The 16361-nt window shown below is 35.8% G+C and overlaps 1 protein-coding gene across 33 annotated transcripts in view; it reads right to left on the minus strand.

The window, feature by feature from the left end:
* Nucleotides 1-16361, minus strand: part of ROBO2 (roundabout guidance receptor 2) — an 862058-nt gene that overhangs the window by 37303 nt on the left and 808394 nt on the right. For 18 of the 33 annotated variants that reach the window (XM_085527440.1, XM_085527414.1, XM_085527366.1 and 15 more), the window contains 5 exons: nt 12311-12353; nt 10594-10721; nt 5376-5657; nt 4895-5020; nt 2527-2683 (listed from right to left, as the gene is read on the minus strand). In XM_085527440.1, the coding sequence (XP_085383566.1) occupies nt 2527-2683; nt 4895-5020; nt 5376-5657; nt 10594-10721; nt 12311-12353 (736 nt within the window). The remainder of the gene's footprint in view (nt 1-2526; nt 2684-4894; nt 5021-5375; nt 5658-10593; nt 10722-12310; nt 12354-16361) is intronic. The other 15 variants (XM_085527515.1, XM_085527477.1, XM_085527497.1 and 12 more) reach the window with 1 other exon arrangement.

Here is a 16361-nt window from a genome sequence, read left to right on the forward strand (position 1 = left end):
GGGGGGGGGGAAATTTTCCAGGAATGAGTTTGCTACGGAAATGACACTAACTAACAGATTTTCTTCACATGTTAAACTGGATCTCAGTATATTCACAAATCTACAATGTTGCATACAATGGCCACTTGGATTTGCATGTACATCTTTTGTTATGTTTGTTGAAGTTTATGGAAAAAAATGGGGTGAATGTAGACCTTGATTCTTCTGGGGAAAAGACAGTAGAGAGATTCAGGAGGTTTTTTTTTTCTTCCTTTTATGTTTAAGTGAAGCGATCGCTTTTCTGTCATTGCTATTGCAGATTGTTTGTTGTAATTTATTATCCAGAAAGACACTAATGTTAATTTCTAATAAATAAAATAAGGTGTTGAAATTCTTTACTTTTATTGGGACACTCATGCCAATAGAACTCACACTTGAATTCCAGAATCATAGGAAGAGGTACACAAAAAAATGAGTATTTACATTCCAGATTCCTTATTTTATTTCTCTAAATGTTCACTTTTCATATCACATTGTGAGAACTTTATTAAAGTTTTCTGTTTTTCTGACTAGAAATTCAGTTTTTAAATGTAATTCACAATATATGTATGTTTGCATAAAATTAATTCTGGAGTTAAAACACAGTGAACTTCTCATACATAGTATATATCAAAGGAGAAGAAAACAGTTTAAACAATTAAAAAGAAAAGCATTTTTTTACATTAATGGAAACACAATGGAAACATAACGAATGTAGTCTATAATTACTTCCATTTAGCATGTTGAAATCCACAGAAACAAGATCAACCCTCTGAATACAGAATGGCCATTAGTATTGGGTAGGTCATGAAGTACAAGCATTACAGCTTCACTGGGTTCAGAGAAGCTTTTTGCAAATTACTGTGGCTCAAGACTGACACTGTAAGTCTAATCTTTGGTTCTGTAGATGTCTTTGACTGGTAAAATGCACATTAGAAGATCTTATTATAATCACTCTTAGTGAGATACCATTAAAAACAAACAACAAAAAACAAACAAGCAAACAAAAAACAACACATAAAAAGAGTAATTTTAAAAGATAAAGAGGGGAAAAACTGAATTGATAGAAACCTGCAAGAGTGGTGATTACCTTATCCTTAAATACAAAGTGTTGTCTTGGTGACCAATGTAATTCCTTCTGGCTAGATAACAGATACTTTATGCCATTGAGAAGTGAAGCTCTGTGTCACAAGGGATTTCGCTGGATGGTATTTCCATTTACCTTTTATCCTATTTCATTGTCCTTGAAGAAAATCTAAGTTGTTCACCTTCTATAGCTTAATTATTTTAATGAAATGGCTCAACATGTGTTTTAAGGACATAAATAGATAATTACAAATGTTGTGTAGCTAAACCATATTGAATTTATTTGATTTTATTTTTATAACACAATACAGAAAAAAAATGTTTATATGCACTTTTTATCTTGATATTTCAAATAATATGTACAACCAGTAAGTCTGCTCATTTTCCTTGACATTTACTTTGGAATTCTACCGCTAATATAGCCTTCATTTTAAAAGGAACTTCACTGACATACAGTTAGTTACCCCTCATTTTAAAAGTAAAAAATTAGCATTTAAATCTTCTGATTTTCATCATAGAAGTTCTTACAAAAGAGATAGCACTTGAAATATTTTTATTCAGTGAAACTACTAAAACAATTTTTTAAACATACTCTTCATCATTAGGAAATATTGATTATTCCATTTATTACAACAGGCAGATTTGTCGCAGAAGGAATTGCAGTGTTTCCCATAGGCACCAACAGAGTTGATCACAATAAACTATTTTTTACATGTTCTGATTTTCCTCCATAGTTTAATAATCTAGTATTTTGTATGATTTCACTTCATAAAAAGTATTCCATAATTGCACTCTGTGTAGGAAATATTTCTTTCCTCTTAGTGCTTTTTCTCTAATTTTTTTGTCCTTGGGAGTAAGTTTAAGGTATTCAAAGACAAGTGAAAGGCTCCAGAGTCTCAAGAGTTCTTTAAATTAAAAAAATACCTACAAATGACATATCTTCCTCAACTGTGAAATTTCTTCTAAAAGCTGATGAGACGATTACTACCAACTGGTTGATCTTCTAAAATTAATACAATTGGCATCAGACAACAGAAAATAGATATCAAACCAGTGAAAAAATACAAGAGTCGTATTATGTAATCCTTACTCACCATGTCCCATAATCTAAAGCAGCCCAACAAATTTCATTAGGCTAACTGTGAAGTGAGATAAATTCTTGGCTTGAGTAAGCAGAGAAACCCTACATGATGATGAAACAAAGTCACTTTTATTTCTGTCTTCATTCACTATCATGAGAAGCTAGTCATACAGTCCTCCTCCATAGCTTTCAGTAAGTCTATAGGATAAGACGCTCTCTTTTTTTTAAATGAAACATTTAAAAACATTATAGTTTGGAAAAAACAAAACAAAACAAAAACCCAGAAGCCTTATCTCCACAAATCACACTCTTTTCTTCAAGAGAAAAAGAAAAAAAATTACCCTGCTTCTTGTTGATCCACCCCGTAGTGTTCCAGCTCTGTGCCTGGAAGAGGCTGCACAGGAGGGGGTGGGAGGGGAACACTGGCCCAGTTTGAACCATTATTTTTCTGAGGCTTGGCAGTATTTTTGCTTTTCTTCTTTTTCCCTCCTTTGCCACCTGCAAATCCAAAAAGAAAAATATATTGTTTGAAATATAATGTGAAAAATGTAGGTATTTTTAATTTTTTTTTTATAGAATTCTGATTCCAGATGGCATGCCCCAAAACAGAAGATATATTTATGTCTTAGCAGAATCAGCATCAACATCCTAATGCTTTTGCAAGGCTAAAAATAATAATGAAAAAATATTCGGTATAGTTAGTTAAATCATTTCTCTTTAAAATTTGAACTCTATATATTTGCACCACAGTAGTGCACAACCAAGGAAAGACATATCTTTTTGGCTCGGGAATGCATTTTCTGATTTATTCATGTCTACTTTATGATTTCTTGCATTCACTGATGTATAGAAGTATAATAGATCATTGCAAATTCCTTGAAATGTCGGAATCTGGTGTGCTTATAACACTGTTTTTCATAGTCTCATTCTGTGGAAGACACGGACCTTAAGGACACAGTCTAAAAATACTGTCATTAGGCTTACTTTTTTTCAGCTCGAATGACATGTATGTAGCCAAAACAAAAAGAACTGTATTTTGCAGATAGAAATTTATCAAGTTTCATTGTTTTAAATATCAGTAAGTCTTCTGCAGTATTTTGGAACAACCTGTTTCACAGAATTCAAGTACCTTTGTGCCATTCTGAACAACATGTTCTCTTACTGATATAGACCTCTAATGACCCATGAGGACTCAAGATTTGCAAATAAGTTTGTCTATCTAAATTATGGGCCAATGTTTATAGGTTTCTAATTTAAACATACAGTTTGAAATAGTCATTTAAATTGTCACAAAAAAGCTATTTCTAGAGTTGATCTGTTACTGCTACAATTGCTCCATCTTATAGTAGAAATTTAAAGGCTACGGGTAGAGTAAGTACCTGAAATTGAAGTCTTGCCAGCTTACTTATATTTTGGTTAATTATAATAGCTGTCTTTTCAATTTTTGTCTTAAAAAAAAAAAAAAAAAAAGACAATTGTACATAGGTTGCTCTGAAAGTAATGCCTCCAATTTATTTCCACAGAAACTACAACAGATACACAATAACACTACTTGCTAGAAAAATTTCACAGCTGTTTTGAATATAGTCACCACCATTAACAGATTTACATGGATGGGCTGATTGAAATACTCTCCATTTCACAGTGTGACAGCTGTGCATGGCTGTATGAAATGTGGCTTGTTTTTGACGTTGCTGTCAGCAACACCTGGAATGAACCATCCTCCACCACACAGTGCTAATGTCCATTGTTTGGTCTCTGTAAACATTCAGAAAGCATTGATAAATGTAAAGGGTGCCATTTTCTCCACAATGAGGAATTCAATGACACACCTTTGCTTCATACACTCTCCCGTGTCAGATGCTATTTTGCCAGACTGCCCCTCTGTTGCCATCTGTTATATGGCAACAAAACATAGTGGAATATTAGTGGAAGGTTCAGCCTCTACTGCCATATCACCAACACCCACCTCTGATGTTGTCAGCCAACATAATAAAATAGGAGAAAAAACTTTCAGAGCAGCCCTCATATGAAACAAAAGCAATAAGTAAGCAAAATTAAAAAAATAAGGAAAAAAGTGTATTTAAATACAATATACAATCACATGTACTACAATCATTTTCATCCAGTAAAAATGTGTCATGTTTCCAATATAACATGCAGCACACACACAAATTTTGCATTCTGTTTGTATGCAGAATTGGTGCATTTTTTGCAGCCTCAGTCATCTTCCAGGGTCTACTTTTATTTCTGAGCTTCCTGATTGAAATACAACACTTAGAAACAGCTCATGGAAGTGGGGAACCTGTTAATAAATCAACAAAAATATTAACCTCTGTCAAGAAGTTAATTGTGGGTGTGCTTATAAACTAAAGAAAGTGTGGAAATATAACTATAATATAAACTGCACTATCAGGGAAAGAACACGACAAGATAAAGTTTGAAACTGTGCTGGCAAGCTTGGGGCACAATGGTTGGGAGGATTCTCCAATTACTTTCAAGCAAGTTTTGCAAGAGACACTTCTATGGGTTTTTTTAATTATTATTATAATTTTTTTAGTGGAGGCCGATGGGATATCTTTTATTGGCATCCCAGTAGGTGGGCACGCTCATACTTACCTGCATAGTGCCTATGGGAAGTTTGCCTCCCTGTCGAGCTGCTGATAAACACCCCTCCGTCCCTCACCCACCCACAGCTGTGAAACCAACCTGAGAGGCTGCCACTCCTTTCGGAGCTGTTGTGGGAGCTGGTGGTGCTGAAATCCTGTGACTGGTTGTGTGGCAATCTATTAGCCAATCCCTCAGCCACGCGGTAGTCAGGGATGTAAAGCAAGGCTAAGGGTTAAAGGGCAAAGGTCACAGTGGCATTGTGTGATTAGTTGACAGCACAAGCACATGCAACACATGCAGTTAGCAAGTCAAGAGCAGATGTGGTGGGACCGCAAGTTTTAATTTATTTTTAATGTATACCTTCCCTAGCCTAATGGAAGGCAGATGGATTGATGACTATCGCAGCACTAAAAGCACAAAACAATATATTTTGTGTCTGTGTGAGGTTCAGTATGCATGCAAGGTACATAAGCATTAGTTCTGGTAAATATGAACATCTCATACACTATTTTTTTTTTTTTTTTCCTAATTCATGATTAAATGATACACTACAGTGCTGGAAAATATGAGCTGTAATTACCATTGTTGCCTTTGCCTTGGTCTGGGAGAGAGTAGCCAAATCCCATCAAGTCATTTTTTTGCTGAATCGCGGTTTTCCACTGAGGATCAGGTAAGTCGACTGCCAACTCATGGATGCTGTTGGAATGCAGTATCTGGGTGGTGGCATATGGTGTAGCTTGTGTTATTTGGCTGGAACTGTTGTAACTAGTTTTTGTTGTGAAATCAATGCTGCTGTAAATGGCTCCATCAGAAAGCATTGTAGCAGTTTTATCTCCTTGTCCTGGCACTGGTGGCAACACATCTGTGGTCAGGATAGGGGAATGAAACAAATCATTGATGCACAGGAAGACTGAAAGTATCAAGGCTTAAGATGAAAAATAAATGTGTCATTTTGCACGTTTGCATTTCAGCTGAGACAGGTCCATGAGCCAACGAAGGGAAGATGATATACAACCATGGCCAAGCTATCATCAGCATCTGTGACAGGCCTACCACTTGTCCTTCACGTCTCACTGCCTGAAACTATCTTTTTTTTTTTTTTTTTTTTTTTTTTTTTTTTTTTCCCCACATTTTCAACTGTGAAAGTTAAGTTTGGAATATTTCTCTACTGAAGAATGTTTTCAGTTGTTCATTCTGTGTCAGGGATTTCAGTGATAAGACTCTTAAGATAGCAAAGATATTCTTGATAATGGAGTACAACTTTTCAAATACTCCACTACACTTACCAGAAAAACAGTACAACACATTTACCTAATATCTGTTGACTTTCCCACATCTTTTGAATCCTATCAAATACTGCAATTTGTACATTTAATCAGTTACACTGGCAGTCTCTCTCCTCACTAAAGGCTGCAGTGATATTTGCTGGTGGCATACTGGAGTTGGAAGTTGAGATTACTGAAGTGTGAAGAATCTAATGATGACTGGCATGATGTCTCAAGGTGAACCACAGCTTGGCAGATAACTCCCCGCTGGCTGTTACAGAGGTCAATATTTCAAATGCTGATACTTTTTACAATTTATTTAGATTCTGAAGCTGAGTGGTGCAGTTGACAAAATGGTAGGGAGAGATGTCACCAAGACACACACAAAAAGCAGGTACATGAGAATATAAAGAAGTTTAACAAGGCCAAGTGCAAAGTGTTGCACTTGAGTTGAGGCAATCACAGATATGAGTACAGACTGGGAGAAGAAATATTCTTTGAGAGCTGCTCTGATGAGAAGGACTTGGGAGTCCTGCTGAATGAAAAACTGGACATGGGGCAGCATCGTACACTTGCATCCTGAAAGACCAGCTCTATCCTAGGCTGCATTAAAAAAGAGATGTCCAGCAGGGAGAGGGAGATGATTGTCTCCTTCCCCTTTGTGAGACTCCAGCTTGAGTACTGTGTCCAGGCCTGGGGCTTCCAGTACAGAAAGGATGTGGAATTGTTGGAGTGGATCCATAGAAGGACCATGAAGATGACCAGAGGGCTGGAGCACCTCTCCTGTGAAGAAAAGTTGATGGAGTTGGGCTTGTTTAGCTTGGAAAAGGCTCTGAGAACCTCACTGCAGTCTTCCAGTCCTTGAAGTGAGCTTACAGGTAGGAGGGGTACAGATTTTTTTTATGTGATCTGTTAGTGATAGGACAAGAGCTTTAACTGAAAGAGAGGAGATTTAGAAAGTTTTCACTCAGAGGGTGGTGAGGCACTGGAACAGGCTGCCCAGAGAAACTGTGGATGCGCTGTCTCTGAAGGCATTCAAAGTCAGGTTGGCTGGGGCCCTGGGCAGACTGATCTAGTGTCTGGCAACCCTCAAAGAGAAGAGAGAAGGATTTAGAGTCCATTTCTGTCTCGGACACAGGTGCTGTGTAACTGAATAGGATGAACAGAATACAATTGGTCTCTTATTGTCTCAGAATTCTTCTGCCAGTGAGATATGATAGTAAAGCTTCTTCCCATTGTTGTTTATTTTTTTCCCCTAGGTTGAAAAGTTACATCAGAGAATTATTTTCTACTGCATGCATGTGAATATTTTAATGTGAAGCCTAGCATCTGCAGTCTCAGAGTAACAATGTAATACCATTTACCAATATTATATGGCAATACCAAGTGTTCAGCAAATAGATTACAGGAAGAAAGATTAAAGTTGGATGTACTGGTACTTTTTTTTTTTTTTTTTTTTTTTTGCAAACAACAAGAAACAACAACATGGGAACAATCATCTATTTTAAATACCTAAATTATATTACATACCTGCAGAAAAAATTGAAGTGCCTAAAGAAGTTATAATTAATGTATTTGACACAAGTCAAATTTCAAAACCAATTTATTGTTATCTATCTACATGTGTGCAGGGTGTTGTACACATGTGTGCCCAGGTATCTAGGGCAATATACAAAAACATGTATGTGCAAACACATCATGAGATATGAGAGCCAACTGTGCACCTATCTTTCATGTTACCCATCCATGATATAAAGATTAAACCTTTCCACAACTGATTTAGTCAAAGCATAATGAATCACAGAGTCATGGGATAGCTGAGGTTGGAAGGGACTTCTGGAGGTCATCTGATCCAACCCCTGCCAATGCAAGAACATCCAGAGCAGATTACCAGGACCATGTCCATGTGGTTTTTGAAGATCTCCAAGCACGGAGTCTCCACAATGTCTCTGAGCAACCTGTGTCAGCACTCAGTCACATCCACTGCAAAAATATGCTCGTTGTCACTGTCTCCTCCTAGCATTGGACACCACAGAAAATAGCAAGGCTCCCTCTCTTCAAGAATTTACATACATTTAAATCCCCCCGAACCTCCTATTCTCAAGTCTGAACAGACCTATTGGATTGAAATCCCATGGAATGAAATTTAGTAAATAAATTATGTTGTTGCTTGACAAAATCAATAAAGTCCAGCACAACCTGTCTATGTTGGATCTGCTGACTGACAGAAGTGAAAATTAGCAAAAAACACATCTGCCTCAAGTAAACAGATACAAATCTGTCCTTTAGAACATGTTTCTATTTGGTGAAGAGGTGTCACTTCATCTTTTTATTTATTTATTTATTTTTATGGAAGAACTATACCTTTACATACATTTGAATGGAAAGTTGCCTTGTTTCTCAAAAGCCAAGAATTTTCAGTCTGTCTTACTAATACAACGAATTTTTCAGATTCTCTGGAATTTTGCAGTGCAATCATAAATTAAGTTTTGTCCTCAGTGAAACAAATACATTAAACACTCAATGAGCTATTAAAGTGACATTTTACAAAATGCCATAATTAAGTAGTAAAAATCAAGTATGATTTTTGCAACGAATTGTCACAGCAGAAAAAGCACAGTATATTTCAGTCTGAAGACAGACATTAATTTTCCACTGGACATCTCCCACTAGACAGTTCCAAAAGCTCTCCAATATCCCTTTTCTTTCTTTTTTTTTTTTTTTTTTAAATGTAACTCAAATAATTTCAAATATTCTAATATACTTTCTGAGGGAATATTTCTTGCTGTCTCAGTACTATTTTGTGATCTTCTGTGATTCCAAACCTAACCTCTGCTTACCACTCACAGACTCGCTCTCAGTTGCCTATCCAGCATATAATGCAGATTTCATTCTTAAAGACAAACTTTATTGCAACTTTAAAGACAAACTTATTGCAACAAACTTCCTCAGTTTCTGCTCCAGAGTGTTTGCCACCTTCCCATATTCAAAATTCTTACATACCTCTAACACTAATCCAGACCTTTTAACCAAAGACACTCAGGTTCTATCTATCCTAGACAGAACTACATTAATTTGCACTAAATGATACCTGACTTCTGATCTTTGATGCAGAAAGCATCCTAACTCAAGTGTTGAAATAGACAGAACTAAGTGATACCTAAACCCCCAGAATAAAAATGTGAGCTGGACTGAAAAGATCATGGATATAAGTAAGCTCCCGAAATTCCAACTGTTGCATTTCTCGGACAAATTTGGAAGCTACCCCTTATCCACCCTGAAGCCCAAAGCCTTAAAACATGCTTCCAATTTAAGTCTTCCAGAGCCAAATACAAAAACAAACATAATTCTTCTGTATTATGTGAGCTCTTGAAAAGATGGAAAGTACCAAAGAGCTTTATTTTCAAGAAGTTCACAACATAGAAGCTGGCAGATATTCAGTTATCTTATAAATATTGTCAGAACACTTGTTTATAATATTTTTTGTAAGACAAGAGCTTTAAAGCATTCTTAAATGGAAAATAAACCCAGAATGCTTTAATATAATTTGAAGTCAAAGTAGTCAAACCATAGGGTTTTGCATGGGAATTTATAACCAAAGTGAGATATTATTTTCAGATTTTAATACAATTCAAAATTATATTCTTTTCAAATTTATCAGTTTGATAGTTTGATATATTTTCTTTGCATTTTAATATATTTTGATGTATAAAATTGAACTGATTTTTATATACTTATGTCTTAAAAATATTTATATACTCATTTGTGTTTTTATTTTTTATTTTTATTTTTTAAATTTAAGTCTTGTCCTGAACACTGATCTAGAGAATAAGTTGTTATAACATCACAGAAACCAAGGAGATACGAAAATTATTTTGACATTTTAAAATCACAGTAGTTCATCCTGAAATTCCCATTTGAGTAAAATGCTTGAAAGAAAATAATTCTCTAAAGATTCATCAACATAATTACAAATTATTGCCTCCTCTCACAAAGAGCCTTCTACAGTTAAAAATGTGAACAACTGCAGCTCAAAATCTGTATATTTTGCTTCATGTGTTCTTTCCTCCAATAAGAAGGGAAATTTCTGAAGACCTGTGAGGCTTTCTTCACTGATAATGGTTGAGACAGAGTGTAGTCCCACCACAGGAAGAGGACAGGTAAGGCAACAGCAACAGTGCTGGAGGAACATGGGAGGAACATTCTTCCTGGGTTCCCCAAGTTCTTCTCAGCTCATATAGATGTTCTCTGTTCCTGACTACAGTGTTCTGCACAGCAGTTTGCTCAAATCCATGCAAAAGGGAAGCAATCTGTTTCTCTTGAAATGATTCTCAGACCCTGTCTAGAACTATGCTTTAAAGAAACAGAAAGAGACACAGTAAAACAGACACTTTAATGCCAAGTGTAAATCAAATCTTTCGTCAAATATAGAAAGAACTTTAACAGTATAAGAATATTACACAGTCTTTATCTAGGTGTTAAAAAACAGAAGTCCAATTTTATACTGTACTGTGGCAATAAAATGAAACCTACCTCCACGACTGAAATTGGCAAGATCGTTGGGTCCACTAGAGCTGTTGTTAACTGGCAGACTTGTGGCAGGCCAAGAGTCTGCAAGCCAAGGATAACTGGGATCACTTGCATTCAACAAACCTGGTCGACTGAAGAAGAAGAAAAAAACAAACAAACAAAAAAAAAAACCAAAAAAACACACACATACAAACAAAACAAAAAATATCTGTGAGACATCTCTGGATACAACAGTGATTGAAGATGCAACATAACTTTCTTCCTATCATTGTGTGTAAGAAACAGTTTAGGAGACCTTAATTTATTTCAAATTAAAATTGTGTAGTCTTTGATGATATAAAGACCTTGAGCAGTTAATTAAGGATAAATACAAATCAACTTTGTCAGTAGAAGTGGGACTAGGCATCAGTCGTGATTCTGCCAGAATCCAAATGAACTCCGTTTCTGTGTGAAATGGGGGTTAGGCAGTACCATCATGGGATCTGAAACCAGGGCCGAATGATAAATTACCACCTCAAGGGAACAATCACTCAAACTGATTGCTCCGTATCAGCCATTTCCAGGAGTTTGGGCTACTATTTCTTCTTTCTCCTGCATCCCAAATGCATGCCTGTCATCTACAGGCTGGTAACTCTTTCTTTAAGCACTCTTGTATGGTTTAGAGGCAAAGAGGTTTGAGTAGGATTAATGGAAATTCCACAGCTATCTTTATCTTCCACTACTGCATGGTTTTTATATCACTGTAATTTCAAGCTTTGCAAGCAGTATTAAACAGCAAGTATGCTGAAAAAGAACATAAACTCAGGCCATAAGGCACTGTGTCTCTCTCACCCCAGGATAAACAACCTGGAATTTAGCAAGGCATGTGGATTGTTTGTACTTGTATTTAATGAGGAAAATAAATCATGTCATGTAAATGCCCCCAGCCCTCAAGCAAACCACAAAATCACCCATAGTCCTGATGCTTTTCTAGATTATTAATGCACTTACGAAGTTGGAGCAACACCTATAATCATGTACTTTATTTCTGATAGGCCCCTGTCTGGTACAATCCCTAAGAGAAACATAAGTTTCTATGGAAACAGCAATAAGAAGATCCAGCAGCTTTCTTGCCATATCCACTAGCTCTCATTAGGCTTTATCTCTTTTTGCTAAAATATTGATTAAATAGGAGATTGGAAGTTATTACCAAAGCCTAATTACAATCTCCATATCGTCAAAGGGAAAATAGATGAGGATATATGGGTCTGTTATCAGCTTTTATCAATTTCAATTGAGTAGCCAAAGTTGTGGAATCTAGTCCTGTCAATCTACAGCCTATTCATCATCCATGAATCATTTATTTTGTGATCGATTAACTGTAATTGTTCACTCACAGCAATTTAGGGGTAGCCAATAAGGAGTCTTAAACAACAGCAACTTCATTTGCTAATGTCTAATTAATGCAATAAACATCTTGGTAACAAATGAACACATTCCTTGTGATATTCACTAAGCATTTCTTTCAGGGCATCTGGGAGATATGAAACATCTGGACTTGATTCCTCCAAAGTGCACAACAGATAGATCGTTAAACCTTGTAGTAAGCTACTTAACTCCTTCTGTAACTGTCAGTCTTACAAATGATTATTTAATAATCAAGTGCATCACCTGCAAAATTTTCAAATTCCTAATTGTAGAAATACATGTGATGGAAAGATCTTTATACGAAGAAACATACCTTCCATTGCTCATTAGTCCTCCATCTCCTCTTTGGAACGTGACTGTATTTTGGTTGGAACAACAAAACAAACAAATACACACACACACACACATACATATAAGACAGGGAGAAATCAGTTAGTTATAATTATAAGCAACAACTCAAATTGCTCAGTGTCCAAGATTGGAGGCCTCTTGGCATAATCACATAAGAAAGTACAGAAACTATAATAAAAGGATTAAGCAAATCAGAATTATAGTTTATTAAGGATTTGATTTACAGTATTCACATCAATTTGTTCTGTAGCTTGCAAGGCAAGCCACCCACCTGAGGAAAAAATCCTGAATTTACCGTAGGCCCCTTCATATGACTTCACAGTGCAAGACTGTGCCATGTGATGAAATTGTTTTCTTGGCATGTTTTTACTTCAGTCCATAATGACACTGCACCAGTGAGTTAATAACATCATGTCGTAATGCAGTAATACCATGTCACCACACAAATATGCCATTTCCCAAGATAAATACAAAGAAGTGGCAGCTCTATTGCAGCTGAAGGGGTGGGAAAACAAAACAAAACAGGACAAAACAACAACATAAAAAAGCATAACGCTGCAGGATTTCTATCAACAGCACGTGTAAGAACCAGCATGTACAAATAAGTGCCAGTATTACAGCGAAGAGCTGTTTTCAGTCTTGCCATTGTGGATGCAAAGGATACATTGTAGACCCATTCATAGATATCTGACAAGAAACAGCTCATACTTTATCAACCTTATTAACAGGATTACATTTGAGAGTGATATAGGTAAACTCACATTACTGAGATGCTAATTGACAGGATTACACACTCCTTTTTGAAGCACTGGCAAATATTTTGAATCAAGGTTCAAAAATGACTGTGGTTGTCAGTGTCAATGATGCACTATTTATTGTTGGGTATAGGCAGGGCTGACAATTAAGGTATATCGGTGTCCTGGACACTTGGATCCTAACAGCTCTAAGAAGATGAGGGTTAGAATTTCAGAGTGGAACGGATTAGACTATGACCAACTTAATTTAAAATTAAGGTCTCATATTGAAAATACTATCTACCTTTCTAAGACAAACATCTTCATCATTAAATTATATATTTCTGAATATCTGTAGTGTTTTCCCAATATTAGATCAAGCTACACCAATTCAAGACTAGGTCTTCCATTATACATCTTTCTAACCAGATCAAACTACTGCATCCATTAGGAATGCTGTATTTAATAAAAATTAGCAATGACACAAATCCACTGATGAAATACTTCTGATACCTTGGAGAATACTTGTCTCTCCATTAATTCCTAGGGTAATTTCACAGCATACATTGAGCAAAGGGGACAAAATTAACCCCCTTTGGAAGCCCTGCTGAAGGGCGCTTGGGTAAGGTGATTAATTACACTTCACTGCAGAACAGACTATTACCAGTATCAGAAAATCACTGCAGTTGTATGTCACATCAAAATGGTTAATGGCTGAATTTTGAAAGGATGTAATCAAATCAATTAATGAAAAGAAAATAAAAATGCAAGTATGGGAAGTATTAAAGTCTGCTTTGAAAAACAAGATGTTAAAAACATTGCAGCTAATTAACTTTAGAGCTGATGCTACTTTCATTCATGTTGCTTTTAACAGGCTGTCAAGTGACTGCATCACTCATTGCTTCAATGTGAATAATATGAAGTGTTTGGGATATTGTGTGTGAATATACAAAGAGGTGGTACTGACGAGCTACGTTTCAAAATATGTTGGTCAAAAGTACATTAGGAATTCAGTAGAGATTCTGTTTCCTTTCTCGTTCTCCCCTTCACATTTAATACTACAACCTGCTTCAATCACCAAAGCAACAACAAATAAGGAGAACAAGAATCAAAGTTGTATTCAGTAACAACCTTTGTAAATAATGTTTACAGTTTTAAGGGAATTACACTGCAACATATTTTCTGAAAAATCTCCTGGGATTAATGGTCTTTCTTCAATGACATATTACCAGAAATAGCTTTAAAGTATTATTGTCACCGATTGCATAGTGTGTACATGTGTGATGTTTTATCTATATAAGTCATTTGGGAAAAAGAAAAAATCCATATTTATGATCTCAAAAATATTTGTATTGGTAGTGTACCTCTATAAAACAAAGATAAAATGGAGGAGCTAATAGGAAATCACAGCAATGTTTGCCAGACACATTCTATTTTCTACTCAGTGAGGTATAGAGAGAACTTGAAGGCATGCTAGGAAAAATATATCAGGAAGACGGCATAGAATCCTTTGCTGTAGAGCTATAAATGCTGTGGAATGTCTGCGGTATACAAGCTTGCTGGGAAGAGACAGGTATCACAGCATTTACTCTCTTTTCTGCTTCCTGTGTATTCTAATGGTAGCAACCATTTCCTGTTTCTTCCTACATTAAACAATCTTATGCCCTCCCTACATAAACACTGTCTTCAGAAGAGCTTGTATTGCAGTGACACAGTTTTGCAGAGAAGACTGTGCCTGGCTTATGCAATATGTATAGCACTGGGAAGGAATACAGGTTATTTCATTTAACCTCCTCCCTGCAAACCAGCACAACCGTGGTTGTAAACTTCATCAGAAAAGAAACAAGAGAGCATTGTGGTTTCTACTCTTGGTGGCAAAGGCTCTGGAATATCAATTAAGCTAGCCAAAATTGGAATAAGTGAGGAGATGTCATCAGGATGTCACAGAAAAAAAAAAAATATGATATTCCAGATGATTTCTATAAATGGGCTGAGGTAGAATAGAGAAGATGCCTTTCTCTTAGCATCAATATTGTGAAAGAAAAGACAGCTAAAAAACAGAAGACATGGTCAGGCTGCCAACATAAGCACTATGTTTATCATTCCTGCCATACATTTTGTCAGCATTTTTGCCTGCAGTTTGATTTCTGCAATTACAAAGCAAGTCTAAACGCTTGAATAGGAGCATATTTAATGCAATGCAGACATGTAGATGTCACTGTAAAAATAAAACACACAGACAGCTGGCTTTATTCATCCTGTTTCCACTTTAAAAAAGATACAGAGTAATTTCAAGGGGCAATGTATCGGGAGAAAAGGAAGGATGTCCCTATCACTGACCCACCCATCTCTCTCACTTTTTTTTTTATCACCGAGGAAGTAAAAAAGCTCTTTCAGCATTCTTTGCATCTGATATATGTTCTGAAAAAGGACACAGACCTGAAGGGATGAGATTGGTTTTCAAAAGAACATGAAAAAAATAACCTCTGCATAGAGAGATTTTGATGGAATCCCCACTAGCTTATACTTCAAGGATTGCAAGAATGCAGAAAAATAATCCAAAGCATATTTTAAATGCATAAATATTTAAAGAAATTATATTGCATATATTTCTATGAAGAATGGCATATGTTAAAGAGCTTTTTATATGCCTTTTATTAAACATATAAGGAGATGCTCATACTATTTACTAATATTATCTGACAAGGTTAAACTTAATCTTCATGCCTGCTAGGACTGGAAAAATACAAATATACAGTAAGTTGACATTTTGAGGCAAGAAAGCTTTAGAAAGCTTTATGTATGCCTATCTCTAGAAGGCCACATTTTCCTACCACAAATGAAAACTTTAATGTTGCCAGCCAAGTCTTATTCCTTTTTTGTGATAAGCTGTTCCTCAAATACGAATGTAGATTAATCCTTTTTTTAATAAGCATTAACTCAGAACAGATAATCAGCATATAGAAATTCCATCAAATCTTCTGCCTACCTTTGGACAATTCTGTCAAACAACTTATCCTCATTTAACAGCTTCAGGAGTTAAGCTTAAAATGTGTAGCACTCCATAACTCTCTATTTATCTATTTTTAATTTGTTTTTGTTTATTTGGTTTCATGAAATCTTAAATCCCAAAGAGCACTAGTCACTAAATAAGCTTACCCACTCATAAATGAAAACACATATTGACTTTTCTTGCATGACTGATGGCCTAGACACTCTTGAAAACACCTGAGTATTCAAGTGAGCAGTTACTGGCACAACAATGAGTTTGAAGCCATG

This window comes from Coturnix japonica, chromosome 1 (genome assembly GCF_054131305.1).
Source record: "Coturnix japonica strain WE chromosome 1, WE-NBRP24, whole genome shotgun sequence".
Lineage (NCBI taxonomy): Eukaryota > Metazoa > Chordata > Aves > Galliformes > Phasianidae > Coturnix > Coturnix japonica.